We start from the raw sequence: 17,232 nt of genomic DNA on the forward strand, positions 1-17,232 counted from the left end.
ATGTATATGCATTGCATACACACACACACACACACACACACACAGTTTTACATTTGATTAAACACATCTAAATGTCCAAAAATAGGGGTCTGATTGAATAAATTATTGCACATCCAAGTGATGAAATGTTATTAAGCCTTTAAAAATAATGAGACATTTTTATATATACTGATAAAGCAAGATTTCCTATGTAGTAAGTGAAAAAAGCTAGGTGCAGAAAAGGGTTATAATAATTCCACCATTTGTGTGGAGGAAAACATATCTATATTTACAAATGAATCCACTAGCTTTGGAGTCATACACAAGAAACCTAGGAGTGGGTGCCACTGGGGAAAGGTATGGGTGGGGAGGAGGTAGGAGAGAGACTTCTTTCACTGTATATCTTTAGTACCTTTGAATTTTCCATCGTGAGCATCAATTACCTACTTGAAAATATGAATACATATTTTTCTTTAAAAGAAAAGTGGTAGTATCACCTCTCGGCCTTTTAGCTGAGATCAAGTGCAGAAAAGTGGTGTTTAGGTTATAAAATCTGACAATAATTTTCCTTTAAGATTAAAATAATTTAAAAATTCTTAATGCTGGTGGGGAAACGTAAACTAATAAGTAATTTTGTAATATACACAAAGAACCTTCAAATTTTATGAACTTTGATCTGGTAATTCCAATTCTTGGACTCTCATTTAAACTTTTATGATTAAGGATGCTCACCATAGAATTATTTATAGTGACAAAATTATAAACAAGCTAATGCTCAACAATAGAGGAATGGTTAAACTATGGAATGACCACATTACAGAGTGTGAAACAATCATTAAAATTATGTTTCTGAAGATTTTTAGACTTTTAGTGACATGGAAATATGTTTATAATATAATACATCATAATTCCAATTTTAAAAAAACAATGCATAGAACTTGAAGGAAATGGAAGAAAATGTTAATGGCCAGGCACAGGGGCTCTTGTCTATAATCCTAGCACTTTGGGAGGCCCAGACAGGAGGATCACTTGAGGCCATGAGTTCTGAGATCAGCCTGGGCAACACGAAACAATGGTGTATTGGGTGGTGAGATTACATGTGATTCTTCTTTTCTTTTTTATTTCTTTTGAGACAGGGTCCTGCTCTATTGTCCTAGGCTGGAGTGCAGTGGCATGATCATAGCTCACTGCAGCCTCCAACTCCTAGACTCAAGCAATCCTCCTTCCTCAGCCTCCTGAGTAACTGGGACTATAGGTGGGTGCCACCACACCCAGTTAATTTTTTTCATTTTTTGTAGAGACAGGGTCTTGCTGTGTTGCCCAGGCTGACCTTGAGCTCCTGGTCTCAAGTGATCCTCTTGCCTTGGCCTCCCAAAATGCTGGAATTACAGGCATGAGCCACCACTCCTGGTCCCTTATTTTCTTTTTTAAGTGTTTCTGTATTATCTAAATTTTCTAAAATGAAGACTTTCTCCTTTTGTAGTCAGAAAAAAAATTCATAAAAGGGAAAAAAGTGCTGCTTTTCTTAGAGTACTTCTTAGGTACAAATTGCCTTCCCTAGAACCACCTTCGTGAACCCTTTCTGGGGCCAGAGGTGATGGGAAGACATGAACAAGTACAACAAAGAATCAAGAGTTCTGTCCTTTTCAACATCCCATCCTAGTACTGGTAGGAAGAGCAGATGGCCAAACTAAATTTTGTGCTTTAGTGGTGAAAGAAGTAAAAGCATTAGAAGGGAAAGAAGATATTTAGCTGGGTATGGTAGAGAAATAAATATTTGGAAGACCAGCTATAGATGTAAAAACACAATGTAAACACTCCTAACCTACTCATTTATTCATCCCTAGAGAGTAGCAGGCACCGTGAAGAAGCAAAGCAGGAAGGCATGATGGGTTTACTGGGAAGGAAACACTAGTTAGGGCAGTCAGGGATGGTCCCTCTGAGGAGGTGACATCTGTGCTGAGACCTGAATGACAAGAAGGCAGCCTGTGAAGGTCTGGGGACAAGCATTTCAGGCAGAGGGAACATAAATTAAATCTTTGATACTAGCTACTCAACAGTTCTAGTCACTTTAAATAACTGAGAGTTATAATACATTTACTGGAATCTACCCACAAATAATTACTGAGCTCCTATAAAAAACTGGTGCCTTTAAATACCACAGAACACGAAGACATGTTCTCTTCTGGTAGGAATGCCATTCAAAAGGATGTCAGCATCTAACTCCACTCCCTCAAAAGTCCTCATTATGAAGCATTTAATAATGAATGCTTATTGTAGGCTGGACAGAATGATGCCACATTCCAGCAGCAACAGAAATTGGAGTTGTTTCTCAGAAATAGGTGTCCTGGACTCTTGCATGATAAATATGACCTTAATGTGTCTTTTTGTCCAGGGAAGCCTAAGCAAAGGGAACCCGAGAGCTCTTGATACCTACTGCTATCCAACCACCACCAGCCTACACGGCATCTCCAAGCTTCCGTTTCCCCATCAGCAAAGTGGAGATAAGGAAGCACGGACCTCAGCGTGTGGTTATGAGATCTGAAGGAGGTAACAGCACATATGAAGCACCTGGGACAGTCAGGCCTCTGTTGCTGTCACCAACCCAGAGGCCTGGTCCTTGGGGGCCTGGGCTCCAAGCTCTTCCTCATCCCCTTGCACCACGCTTTTGTATTTTACTAGAGGATTAAAAAACTGTGCTCTACAATGTTTTCCGAAGAGCTTTACAAGGTGATTGGCAAGCACACACTGGAGCTTACACCTGCAGGTTGCTCCTAAAAGAGGAATCTTAGCAGACTTCCCTGGATGCGAGGGGACAGAGGCAGTGGCGTGAGCGTTTACACCGTGCTCACCACTGACCAGTGCTCCTTCTCTGCGTGATGGCCCAATCATGCGACCTAAACCAGCTCACCTCCAACACAGTGCTCAGCCAAGGGCTCGAAGAGGTCGAATGTCGACGTGGCTCCGTCGGACATGGTGATGAACTTCCGGTGCCCGTAAGGGTGTGGCGACCTCACCCTTCCCATCTTCCCATACAAGGCCGTCTGGATGTGTCCACTTTTCCCCCAGATCAACGGTGGAAAGTATCTAAGAAAGAAGGAGAGGAGAGATCAATTTTCCCCACATTCTTTGAACAATGCTCTGAAAAACCTTTGAGTAGTCTTTCAATCTATTTAATTTTCTTCCTGACAGATTCTGTACGTGAAGCATAAACATGAGGTTTTTTATTACCTTACATCCGTGCCATGATTTACCCCCTTTCCCCATTTATTAATACATCTTGCATTAGATGAGCTTTAGAAACCAACCAGGACATGCTTAAATAAAGAATATTTCAATTTAGGGTGTTAATTCAACATGGGTTATTTCCATAATACGGAATAAAAAGCAAGCAAGTGACACATTTTGAACACACTCTACCTTGACAGGGTTAGCCTCATTATCAAACGAGCTGCTGTAGATGAAATAGCTAGCACAGCACCCATGCTCACTAAATGCTCACTTCTTTCTCTTCCCCCAACAACACAGGCCACAACTGCAAGGGTTACTCCGTTAGCCAAACGTGCTCTCGGTTATACCGGGAAGGGCTGCAAACTCTTCTAAGAGCCTGTAAGTGCCTTGGGGGATGGGGGCACAACCATATGCCCTGAAGCATCAGTTCCCAGGCTTTTTGGCACCAGGGACCAGTTTCATGGAAGACAAATTTTCCACAGATGGGGAGAAAGGTGAGTGATGGGGAGCGGCTGTAAATACAGATGAAGCTTCGCTTGCCTGCCTGCCACTCACCTCCTGCTGTGTGGCCTGGTTCCTAACAGGCCACCAGCAGGTACTAGTCCACAGCCTGGAGGTTGGGGACTGCAGCCCTAGAGAATGTGCTAGAAGGGCAGAGCAGTGTAAATATTTGTTGGATTAGTGAAGGATAAAGTCTTGTTAGTCCAAGCAAGGCATGATGGCTCCCTAACAACTGTTTTTCGCAAAAACACAGAGTGATTCTGGACCTTGGTAGGAAATGCAAAAATCCTAAACTAGTTAATTACTGGGAAAAGAAGGTGTTCCAAGTTACAATTAAGAAATGATTACAGTTTACAACCACAGTACAAGATGGTTCCATTTACTGAATCTGCTATGACTTTCTCTTCCATGGCTTTTAGCCCAAGCTTGATGGTTGGCCAGGATTTGTGTTCTATATGGACTAGAGTCATATAATATAAAACAGTAATGACATCAATCCTTCAACTCTGTATTATATTACAGTGGTGAGTGGTTTTTTTTTTTTTCCCCTTGGAGGCATCCATCATTGGCTGGGTGTTTTATTAATAATATACTTTAACCCATTTGCCTATTCATACTTATCATTTCTCTCGGAACCCGATGATCCTAGGAGCCCTTCGTCAATTTACTCTTTTTTGTGTGTATAATTAATTAAATCTACGTGAAATTAAGAGACATGAAGCTATCACCATAAGCAAGCCAGTTTCCAGAAAAGCTTCTTCTTTAGGGGTGGGGAGAAGAGGGAAGAGAATTTTAAGACCTTAAGGACATGAAGGAACTTGCCAGAGTAACACCACAGGTGCAAATACCAGTGTGGAAGCCACGGCGTTTGGAAAGCAGATGATGGCATTTACGAGAGCTGAGTGGATTATGACAGTGACAAAAAGCAAGCTTATAAAAATAATGTTAATTGGACAACGAATATTATACAAGATGTAGATGTAGAATTTATAAAGAGTTTCAGACTACCAAGTTAGATAATGCATGCTGTGTAGAAGGAGAGGAGTGATCTAAGAAACCAAACTCCTGATCACTCCTGGAAGGGAAGTTGAAAGAAAATTTTGTTTATAATATAGAGCCAGGTGCGGTGGCTCACAACTGTAATCCCAGCCACTGAGGCAGGAGGATCCCTTGAGCCCAGGAGTTTAAGGCTGCAGTGAGCTATGATGATGTCACTGTACTCTAGCCTGGGCAACAGAGTGAGATCCTGTCTCTGAACACACACACACACACACACACACACACACACAAATAAATAAAAAATAGAAATATGCTAAGGTTAAAAGTGTTAGAAGAATGGCTAAATTTTATACGCTTATCTTCTGATCCTGTTTAGAATACAATATAATCTTAGAAAATATGACAAAAGAATAAAATAAAATTTCCTTTTGGCTATTCACATATTTCTCATATAATGATGGCACACGTGATCATCTTGATGCCACACTCCTGGTTCAAGATGAACCTGATTCTTGGCTACAGCCCAGCAAGTAGCCTCCCAGCCTTTCTTTAGTCACACTCCTACCTATTCCGTCCTCCACCTGCCCAATGGAGGGACAATCTCAACACACAGACCTGGCCATGGCTCTCTACTGCACGGGTCCTAGCGTGGCCGAGGAGGCCGGCCACACTGTGGTGCTTGCTTGACTTTATGCCTAAGCTCCAATAAACCTAAACCACCAGCCCCAACCCCACCCCCCAAAACAGGTACACACTGTGCTGAACTGTTTTTCTTTGTGGTGCCTTGCTCAAGCTGTTGCCTCTGCCTGGAATGCTCCTCTTTCCACACCCAGTTTCTTCTGGCCAGCTACTGCTTGGCTTTCGGGACTCGCTTCCAATCAGGTTGCTGGGGAGGGTGCCGCCTCGTGCACAGCTCTGTCCAGCACCCAGGTGGCTTGACTAATTTAGAAGCTCTTCAAGCACACCCCTCCTGCTGCTCATTCACCTTTGGATCTATCCCCAGGGCACCTGCCACACGGTAAACACGGACGGGAGACTTGCGGAAATGAATAGGATACAGACCCAAGTAGTAAATCTAAAAAGACAAATATATGTTTTAAAAATATACAGAAATGCATTTAAAATTAACATGCGGCCGGGCGCGGTGGCTCACGCCTGTAATCCTAGCACTCTGGGAGGCCGAGGCGGGTGGATCGCTCGAGGTCAGGAGTTCGAGACCAGCCTGAGCAAGAGTGAGACCCCGTCTCTACTAAAAATAGAAAGAAATTATATGGACAACTAAAATATATATATACAAAAAATTAGCCGGGCATGGTGGCGCATGCCTGTAGTCCCAGCTACTCGGGAGGCTGAGGCAGTAGGATCGCTTAAGCCCAGGAGTTTGAGGTTGCTGTGAGCTAGGCTGACGCCATGGCACTCTAGCCTGGGCAACAGAGTGAGACTCTGTCTCAAAAAAAATAAATAAATAAAAAAATAAATAAAATAAAATAAAATTAACATGCACCCTAATAATGTGCATTTGGCTATAACATGATTGGTGTTTGGCTAATGTCCTCTTTCCAGCCTACCTAAGGCCACTCTCAGAGCGGGGTGGGACAGGATTCTTAATGGTGGTGTGTGTGTGTGTGTGTGTGTGTGTTTGTGTGTGTATGTTAGGAGGCAGTTGCCTCAGAATCACTTGGGACTTTCCCAGTTCAATGTAAGGTCAATTTTGCAGACAATGGAAGTTGCACAATCTTTAATTTTATGACAATACCACCTACTGATAAAACACTGTTTTTAATTAACTTCACAATAATATAACACCAAAGTTTACCAAATTTAAGTTTTGGACTTCATTTACTCTGGTGGGGTTTTATTGTGGGTTCGTTTACATAACTTATCCACAGAACAAAAGAAAAAAATTAAAAAAACAAAAAACAGAATAGGTCCCCCGTCACATGGTCTAGACCAGGGAGGAAATATGGATCAAAACAATAGAATATTTTGAAATTTATATAAACACTGAAGAGACGGTGCTAAAATGGCACATGGAAGAATATCCACTTTGTCCTAACTATAGCTGCCAGTGATTCTGCCTATTCCATTCTTCCCATCGGGAGCTAGACTCTGTCCCTGTGAACCTGGGCTGACCTGTAACTCGTCTGACTAATAAAATGCAGTGGAAGGACTGCTGTGCAGATCTGGGCCCGGGTCTCATGCTTTCGGCCTCCTGGAAGCCTGACTTCTCAGTGCTGAGGAGGATGAGAAATGGAGCTGAGAGTTATGTGCATTTTAAATTTTATAGACACTGCCAAATTGCCTTCCAAAAAAGAGGGTCAATTTACATTCTTGCCAATAATGTATGCAAGTACCTGTCTTCCTCACCTTCATCAATAATTAGCGTTATCAATTTTTTACATTCTGAACACTTTGATGGACAAAAAATGGGTATCTTGTTTTAACTTGTGTTTCTTAAGGTTGATTCAATCTGTGGTTTTAAAAAAATATTTTTTGTTTGAATTTGCATTTCCCTGATTCATATGTTTACTAGTCATTTGTATTTGTCTTCTGTGAATTATTATATTTTTATCTATTTTCTTATTGATTTGTATTATTTTTATTACTCCTACATTAAGCCATTATTTAGTATATGTTACAAGTGTTTTTTCCCAATCTACTGTATATTTGAACTTTATCTTTTATCTTAGATAATTTTTCTATTTTGTGGTTAAATGTTTTTTTAATTAAAATCTTTGCGTTTTATGTTTTGTTTTAAAAGGAACTATTCTGGAGTGCGCCACGACCCGCGCAGACCCAGAACTTACAAAAGAAGATCTAAGAACACAGACCCGTCTCTTCACCAGCAGCTTTGAGCTACTCTTGAGTTGAAGCATCTGGGCATGTTTCATTCCTAACTCCTTGGAAGCAGGAACAATATCTTCTACTTCTTTACTAATCCATATGGTATTTTGCCCAATGTTGTACAATGGCCAGTGGTTAAGAAATGCTTGTTACTAAGAAACAAGCTAGACCACCACAAAATATAGAAGCCAGCCTGTCCTTATTTTCTGAGCCTATTTATAATCAACATTTAGCTTTACTAACAGAACTGCCCATGGGAAAGACCATAGGAAAAAATCTGGACCTCCCTCCCACCCACATCTCCCCTGCCACAAACAGCCTCCGGGCAGATGGAGCTCACACCAGCAAGGACAGACAGTTGTGGTCTCTCTAAAAGAGAGTTGAAAACGTAAGTAAAGTTGACTAATGCTCACCTTTGCCCTAAATCAATGGGTGGCCAATTCTTCCTTATGGTACCGGAGTCCCTTGGTTGTAAATCAAACCACTTTATAGTTAGCAATTAAACTCATACTTAGCTGCTATTCTCTTTGATTCTCTCTAGTGCCTCTCTACCAAATTAGCAGAGGACTTGGCACACAGTAGGTGTTTAGGATCTTTTGTCTGAGATTGAGTCCCCATATCTCAGCAAGTCCCAGCAAGTCCTGCCCAGTGAACCAAATGCCCATCAGCAGCCAGCTGCTCCTTGGCATTTAAGTTTCTATCAGATAGGATGCTTAGGTTAAAGCAACAAAACCCAACTCTGACTAACTTAAGTAAAGAAGGGAACACATAGGGGGATGCTGGGGTGCTCACCAAATGGATAAAAGACTGGAGAACCAGGCTTGAAAGGAGGGCAGGATCCAGGAAAGAAACCAGGGGCTGCTGTAGGGATGTGCTCTTTGCAAAGTTAACAACACATCCCCACCGCCCCTCAGAGGCCATGGCCAGGAGGGAGGTGTCTGGAAGAAAGGGTGCCTTTAATTTCAGAGTGGGTGAGCAAGGCACCTTGATTTATTACCTGCAGGTGGGATTGGGAACTTTCCCAAGAGAAAATCTATATGCCCTTAGAAAGGAAGAATGACACTAGGCAGCCAAGAGGGGGCAAATGTCCCCTAAAAGGTTTTGGGCTGGTCTTGTCCTCGGTTCAAGATGCTTCTTTAATGCCCTGATACCCCACAGCCCACATTAAACCATCATGTGCCCATCTAGTTCTCCCAAAGTCTCCTCTTTCTGTCCCTGACCCCAACCCACCCTAGTATTGGATTTACTTGACCCATAAGCATTGAAGCATCTGCTTTACCTGTAACACAACGTAGACCAGAAACAGGGAACCTACTTGCTCAAGTGTTTTGGTTTTTTTTATGCACCCATCTTCCTAAAAGCAAATCTGAGCACACAAAACAGTGTGTTGTTTTCCTCAAGGGAGACACCTAAGAAAGTAGAGTGTTAAGGCTCCTGGTTTATGAACTTTACTAGTCTAAGAGTAAAGTAGCACATTTTGAACCCACTACTTTGTCCCCACCACTTTTTTGAAGTAAAATGCACAAAGTGTGGAATTGACCGTTTGAAAGTATGCAATTCAGTGGCATTTAGTACATTCACGATATTGGGCAACCGTCACCTCTACCCAGTTCCAGAATATTTCATCACTCCAAAAGGAAAGCATGTATGCATTAAGCAGTCACTCCTCATTCTCCCCTCCCCCACTCCCTGGCAACCACTTATCTGCCTTCTGTCCCTATGGATTGGCATATTCTGTACATTTCATAACAACAGAATTATACAATATGTGACCTTTTGCCTTGTGGTTTTTCAGTTAGCATATTGTTTGAGGTTTATCCCTGCTGTAACATGCTATTGGGAATGCATTCTTTTTCATGGCTGAATAATGTTTCCTTGTATTGATATGCCATTTTTGTTGATCCATTCATCAGCTGATAGCTATTGGGTGGTTTCAACCTTTTGGCTATTGTGAATATCACCGCTATAAACATTTGTGTACAAACTTTTATTTGAATACCTATTTTCAGTTCTTTGGGGTATGTACTTAAAAGTGCAATTTCTGGGTCATACGGTAATTCTATGTTTAACTTTTTGAGGAACCAAACTGTATTCCATGCAGCTACACCATTTTATATCCCTACCAGCAATGTACAAGGGTCCAATTTCTCCATATCCTCATCAACACTTATTTTCCATTAAAAAAATTATGGTAGCCATCCTTGTGGGTGTGAAGTGGCATCTCATGGTGGTTTTGAATAGCATTTCCTTTGGGACTAATGATTTGAGTATCCTTACCATTTTGACTCCAGACCATTTTCTCCCACTCTAGCTCTATTTTCTCTCTATCTCTAATATTAATCACAATTTTGAAAAATGAATTAGTTGATAAATAACTATATATTATCAGTCTCCTATTCATCTCACAATGGCTATTACTAGTGCAAAGAACCAACTCAACAATAAAATTGACAACAGCTGAAACTGCATGTGGTATAATTTAGTATTGTCTAAAAACTAAAAGGATCTAGTTTTCATAAAAACATTTAGACCTACAAAATTTAACCTAGAGAATTTGACTTGGTGGAACTAATGACCACAAGAGAACTTGCTGCAGCAGAAGCTATGGTTATAATATATGATATGGACAAAAAAGTGATCACTGACTCCAAGCTTTGTAGTCAAATTTAAATAGAAAACAACCCCAATGAAGATAAAATTTGACTGTATTGTATAAAAATATTCATCATGGAATCAAATTGGCTCAGTAGAATTTGTTCCAGAAAATATTTCCTCAAAGAAAACGCCTTAATGATAGCATAACTCCAATGAAAATATTTGTATTCAAAATGTCCTTGAGCTCAACCTCTCCTGAGCCGTTTCTCGAGGGGAGGGCAGGTGGTCAGAATCCACCCGCACTGCATTCCTGCATGTTCCTCCTTCTCAGCCCAACCCAAGGCTAGAGACTTGGGACCAACAAAGGCGATGATAGAGGCCGAAAAGTGAACGGGCGGGCAGGGGAGAAGATCCCAAAGGCAGCATCCGCTCAGGGGCCGGGCAGGAGAGCAGGAGGCCGGGCGAGCCACTTGCAGAGGAGCTCGGTAAGGTCCACGGAGTGGTTTTGCTTCTCCTCCACAACAAGGAAAGAATAAGGCTCATTATTTCACAGAGAAAAAAGGAATGGGAGGAAACAGTCACCATGCTCTAATTATCTGCAAAAATGAGAGACATGCAAATGCCAATTATGTCACCAGAGTGAAACTTGGGGCCTCTCCCTTAGTGACTTAAAACACACTGAGGATGTTCCCCTAAGCCCTTTGACAAACGAAGCCAGGGATGTTTGAGGCACTGGCTGTACTACCAAGAATGTATTTACCTTTTCCTTTGAACACAGTGCATACTAAATAAAACTGCCATTTTATTTATCTATAGAGAACTTCACAGTTTGTTTCAAAGTTGTTTTTTACATGATCTCATTTGGCTTGAATGACAATTTTGTGAACTGGGCATATGCTTTTAACCCCACTTAACCCTGGGAACCCTGAGGCCAGAGAGTCAATGGCTTGGCCACGGTCACACTGCTAGTCAATGGCAGAGTTAAGTCTTCCACTGAGGCCTTGACCACTGTGTCCAGTGCTTATTTGGATGATAAATTAGACATGATGAGGACAAATAGATGCTTTCATTCTAGAGACTCCTATGACCTTATTAGTCATTCTTTAAAGATTTTAGTTATCTAGAACCAGTGTAAATAGGGCTTAACGTATCTGATGTAGTCCACAGCCAGCCTCTAGCATTAAAAATATATCAAATTAGCATATACATATTCTGGTATTGGCCATTTTAAAGGCTATCTCCAACCAGGGGCTTTTCAGTAACATGGAGAGGCCTGGTAGTTATTCCTGATATAGACTTGCTCACAGAGGACCCAGTGAACAGGGGCTTCCAAGCCAGATGCTGACAGTAAACAGGAGAAAGGGCAAACACTCAGAACAAGTTCAGGGGCTTTGGCAAGTACAGAACAGCAGCGGTCACGGCTAAGGGGAATCATTCAGGAGCAGCTCCCTTCTCCCATTGTAACTTTTGCTCTCTTCTCCTTGGGGTCATTCTGTTTTTATAGTGGGGTCACGTTTCACTCACAGCTTGATTCTCAAGTTAAAAGGTGAAACTATCAACTATAATCAAATTACAGCCTGAGCCTCCCGTAGGATGGAACACACTGACTCTTGGTAAGCAGAGCCGAGGCAGCTCTCCCCCCAGTGCCAGGTAGATGGCTGGGGCTGCAGCTGAGCACCCACAGCACTGGTGGCTGGAGGTCAGGGCCACACTGTGAAACAAAGAAAATGAAAAACACAAAAACACATCTTTAAATGTGAGGATGCAAGATGCTCCCTCTTGCAGGAAGAGGCACACAGACTCTGGTGCTACCAGAGGGGACGTGAGGCTGCCAGCTCACGCGCAGTGGGAGCTTGTGCTGCTCTGAGTGGAGAGCATACTACACAAATGAAGTAACATGTGTGTGTTTCTGTCTCTCTCTCTCTCTCTCTGTATAGAGTTGAATTTGCTTGAGTTATGTTCCATGTTCATGCAACATATATGAGTTGCATGTCCATAAGACGTAATTCCACTATATACTAGAGAGCATATCAGAGTAATAGTTAAATATATTGTAATATTAGAAAAAGAAGTAAGGAATTCATCTTTAATTTATTCCTTGTCTAAATTCCAAGGCATTAGGTAGAAGACGGAACTCCCAGCGCAGGGTGGTCTATCTGCAGGATGCTGTCAGGCATCCATCACCACTTCCGCTACTGGCCTGGAACTCCCACTTGGGGTTTACTTAAAAGGTCATCCAGCAAAATGAGTGACCATCTTCTCCAGGGTGTGTGACCTTAAAATGTTAGCACGGCCGGGCGCGGTGGCTCATGCCTGTAATCCTAGCACTCTGGGAGGCCGAGGCAGGAGGATCTCATGAGCTCAGGAGTTTGAGACCAGCCTGGGCAAGAGTGAGACCCTGTCTCTACTAAAAATAGAAAAATTAGCCAGTTGTGGTACATGCCTATAGTCCCAGCTACTCGGGAGGCTGAGGCAGGAGGATGGCTTGAGCCCAGGAGTTTGAGGTTGCAGTGAGCCGCGATGATGCCACTGCACTCCACCCGGGGCAACAGAGCAAGACTGTCTCAAAAAAAAAAAAAAAAAAAAAGTCAGCACTGTACACCTTGAGGAAAAGCATCTGAGAACACAGCACATACTGGAAGGAAGTCTCGCAAGTCCACAGGCCCTGACTTTGTTCCCAACTCAGGCTGCTCGACTCTACAAACCCAGCTCTGTCATTTTACACTCTGCCCCTCAGGCTCCCCTCTCCTGGAAAACCCAAGTCCAAAGGGACTCTTCAGCCCCTGAGGCAAAACACAGAGCAGTGACATGGTCCTGGGAAACCCTCCCAAGAAGCAAGCTCTCTTCGTCAGCTCCACAGAGACCTGCCACACGGCTGCTCCAGCTTCTGTCCTCACGGCCTCACTCTCAAGTGGCTAGCGGCGTCCTTTGCTGGCTGCGTGCCGGGACACCCACCAGGGTTCAAGTCGGGTGCCCAGACTGTTAGGAGACATGGGCTCAGGACGTTTCCTCAGTTTCTAGAAAGAATGCCCATCTCGACAGGCTCTCCAATCTGCTCAAAGTACACACTTGAGTAAAGAAAAAAATTTCATCTCAGAAAAAATATTTGTCTTCTGAGAAAAAAGGTGAGATGTTTTCAGAATGACAACGTGAACCGAGAATGCCTAACCTGGAATGTGCCGCCAGCACCTGGCACCAGGCAAAGATATTATCAGGCCTGAACCTGCCTCTACCTATATTTTCTTTTGGCTGTTATACACTGATTCAATAAAGTTCAACAAACACGGGTGCTATAGGGCAGATGGAGATGAGAGCGAGATACAGTGCCTGACCCTGTAGGGTCCACAAGCTGGGGGTGGGGCACATGATGAATACACAGACAGCTACTGTTGGGCAGCGTGTGGGGCAGGGGGGCAGAGAGGCAGAACGGGGTGCTATCATAGGGAGACAATCACCTGGCTGAGAAGTAGCAATTTAACTCAGTGCATGCGGGGGAGCCGAGGCTCTCAGAGAGTGGGGATGTTTCTGAGCACCCAATCTCTGTGTCGGGGGCTGGGGTAGTCATGTCTCTTGTTTAACACATTAACTGCCATGTGAGTTGTATTTAACTCATGCTAGTTTTGATCCTGGGGCCTTGTGAAATGTATGTAACTCATGCATCTCTTCACCTTGGGGGCTGTGAGAACTATTTTCCAAGCTGCATATAATTCACGCACAGAAAACAATTAAAAATAACAGATTTTTCATTAAGTTAGAAAGGATCATTTTGTTCTCAAAGTTTTTATTCTATTTTCGTATAAAACACCATGGCCCCAAGGAAAAAAAATTTTTTTCTAGTGTGGCAGTCAATGTGTTAGTCTTCACAATAACTTTGAGCAACGGTATCACCTTACATATCTATCTATTTATTTTTAAAGACAGGGTCTTGCTCTGTTGACCAGGCTAGAGTGCAGTGGCACAATCATAGCTCACTGAGCCTTGATCTTCTGGGCTCAAGTGATCTTCCTGCTTCAGCTTCCTGAGTAACTGGGACTACAGGTGGGAACCACCATGCCCAGTTAATTTTTAAAAAAATTTTTGTAGAGACAGGGTCTTGCTATGTTGCCCAGGCTAGTCTCAAATTCCTAAGCCTCAAGCAATCCTCCTGACCCGGCCTTCCAAAATGCTGGGATTATAGGTGTGAGGCACCGTGCCTGGCCACCCCCATTTTAAAGATGAGGGGAAAAGAAGCCAGGATTAGAGGAGAGGTCTCTGGTTCAGTCCAAAGCTTTTCTTACTATGTCACACTCAAGACTCATCAACTCTCTCAGCTAGAAGTTAGAATAACTAACTTTTTGTGCCTGTTTTTTCCTGTGTGATCAATTGTCAGAATGTTCTATTAAATCACGTTCCTCCAAATCGAGAATTGAATGTGTTGGAACTGGTCTACGGTGCTCTTCACATGCATGCAACAAAAAACCATTTCTTGGGTTTTGCATGTTTTTCACAACTGTAACTGACTTCTTAATGTTGGTGGAGTTTTTTTCTGCAGAAGATACATTTGGAAGGTAATTAATTTGAATAGTCATATTTGGTTATTTCTAAGATGAAGACAGGATGTTAATAAAATCATACTGAATATCTCCCCAACGATAATGAGACCCGGGAAGGCGATGACAATGAGAGCAAGAGGGGATGGAGGTGCTTCTGGAAGGGCAATAGGTGTCTGATTTGGGGAAGTGTTTTTACTGTGCTTTAGTGGGTGAGAATAAATTCATCAGGACGAGCATCGGTGGTGGGCAAAACACGGGGAGCAAAGCTTTGGGGCAGCTCCAGAAGTCAGAACGCTGAGGGGGCCTTCCTCTGTGTGTGCATGTGCACAAGCATGTGCACGTGTGTACACGTGTGTGCATGTGTGTGTGTTGCACACAGGGGAGGTGAGGAAGCTGGGAAGGGGCAGAACCCTTTAGGGTTTAGGGGAACATTTTGTAGGTCCTTTGTCTCTGATCCTGAGCTGCTAGAGCCTCCCCTCCACAGGCCTGGAACCCAGAACTCCTGCTGCTCCCACCACAGACCCCTCTGCTTCCTCACACCCAGTCTGGCCGACCTGAAGCCAGTAGGTCAACAGCAGGTCTGTAGTGAGCCCACCCGACTGGGCCTCACCGTTCTCCACTAGGACAAGGCCCCCCGCAAGCCCCTCGTTTTCAGGAGGCTCAGACGTGGAGCAGACCCTACGTGCACATCACACCAGTTCTTCTGGGGAGGCAGGGCTGAGGCTGGGAAAGGGCTTCATCATTAGCTTCGGGAAAAACACCTTAGGCCTATTTCTCTCAAAATGGCATTGGCATATTCAGCTTCTCAATACCCATTAATATGCTCATCAGAAATCTGCTTTGAACACAGCATTTTCCCCCACTGGAGGTAAATTCTTCTTCGCAGCTGTCACACATTATATTTTCACTGTTGCTGCTAGATGTTCTAGTCCTAAATCGCAGGATTCCGCACAGGAAAATTCCAATGCGGAGACTGTTCTGTTTCTGCCTGAAATGACCAAAAGTGGCCTGAGGAAACAAAAGAGAAATCATCTTCCGTTCCTGCAACTGGGCGGAGCTGGCACCTCTACGACCCTTTGTGCATGTTGAGCAAGCTATAAAACATGAATGTTAGAGAACAAGCCCACGAGTTACAATAAACCACTTAAAAAGGAAACACACTTTTTTGCTCTAAGGAAAAATAAACTCCATTTTCTAAAGTTCAAAGAAAACCAATTAAAACCCCTGAGAATTGTATTCACATATTAAATGTATTTGATCCCATTATGTTCCTGTTCCACAAACAGCACGTAGGGCTGGTCACACCCCTGCGTATGCAGACGGAAGCACAGTCCTCTCTCCTTATGTGTCTCGACCTGGCTTTGACACTAGGCGTTAAGTGTAGTTACAGTTTATTAAGAGGCTCCAGGGTCCCACCTGACAAATGCCCTCTTTTAGAGAACTAGTCCTGCAAAACAGCCAGTCAAAGATTAGTTACCTAACTTCAGGAGAATACATCGCAGCTCCTGGAGCTGGGCTGCCAAAGAGCTAAGTGCAAAGCTCCCAAACTCACTCTGTGCTGGCCAAAGAGGATGCACACTGCACAGCACACAGAACGCCTGTGTTCTGTCCCCATCTTCCTAGTCACCTTTCTCCTATCTGGAGGACATGCACACAGATGCCAGTGATCTGTTCTTTGCCCAACCCAGTATTGCCTTTTGGCTACTGCCCAGCTCATGGCCACCTCGAAATCTATGCCAGAGATGGGGGGAGGGAAGACAAGAGCTGGAAAATCACATCATATTTGCCACTATTCCTGGTGGGGGGAAACTGGAATGTCTAAATGTGAAGCTCCTGGATTATCCACATGCCCTTTCAAGAACACATGGATGAAGAGATGACTGTAAGGATTAAAATGTTGACCTTGGACATCAGCACTTGTACTATGTCTTGCCTTTCTTTGATGTGCAGAAAATAACTCACAAAATAGCAAGCAATGATGAGAGAAAAAAGATGGATTCTTAAAATATTTGATAAGAATTATGCTGCTTTTGTCAGTGATTATATAGATCATTACTAATAAGCCACATTCAAAACCTAACTCCATTCTTGTTCCCAGGGAGTTTACAATGAGAAGGAGATAAGAAGAAAACTTTATAATGCTCTTTTGGGCTCAAGAGACTTGAACAGATGAACTTGCATTGGGAAACTCAGCATCACATGTTAATTCTCCGTAAGTTACCTATAAACTTAAAGATACACAATAAAAATAAAAACAAGATTTCTATATTTGGAATTAAACCAGCATTCTAAAGTTCATATGGAAAAATGAGCCAGCTATAACAGCCAAGAAGATTATTAAAAAGAAGGGTTATGAGGGGGTACCAGCACTGCCCCAACGCCCACAGTAAAACACAGTAGAAAGCTACCATCTGCGAATGGTATATGTTCAGGATCATCAACAGAAAAGAAAAGATTAGAAATATAACTAAATACACCCAGGAAATTTAACTGATGAAAAAAAGGTGGCACTTGTACGGATTGTTTAATAAATGGCGTTGGGCAAAGAGTG

General features: G+C 42.9%; 1 protein-coding gene across 2 annotated transcripts in view; it reads right to left on the reverse strand.

Moving 5' to 3' along the window:
- Positions 1-17,232, reverse strand: part of ABHD2 (abhydrolase domain containing 2, acylglycerol lipase) — a 96,411-nt gene that overhangs the window by 36,324 nt on the left and 42,855 nt on the right. For both annotated transcript variants that reach the window (XM_069466632.1, XM_069466633.1), the window contains one exon: positions 2,891-3,066. In XM_069466632.1, coding sequence (XP_069322733.1) covers positions 2,891-3,066 — 176 coding nt within the window. The remainder of the gene's footprint in view (positions 1-2,890; positions 3,067-17,232) is intronic.

The sequence above is a fragment of the Eulemur rufifrons genome, chromosome 3 (assembly GCF_041146395.1).
Source record: "Eulemur rufifrons isolate Redbay chromosome 3, OSU_ERuf_1, whole genome shotgun sequence".
NCBI classification, from domain to species: domain Eukaryota; kingdom Metazoa; phylum Chordata; class Mammalia; order Primates; family Lemuridae; genus Eulemur; species Eulemur rufifrons.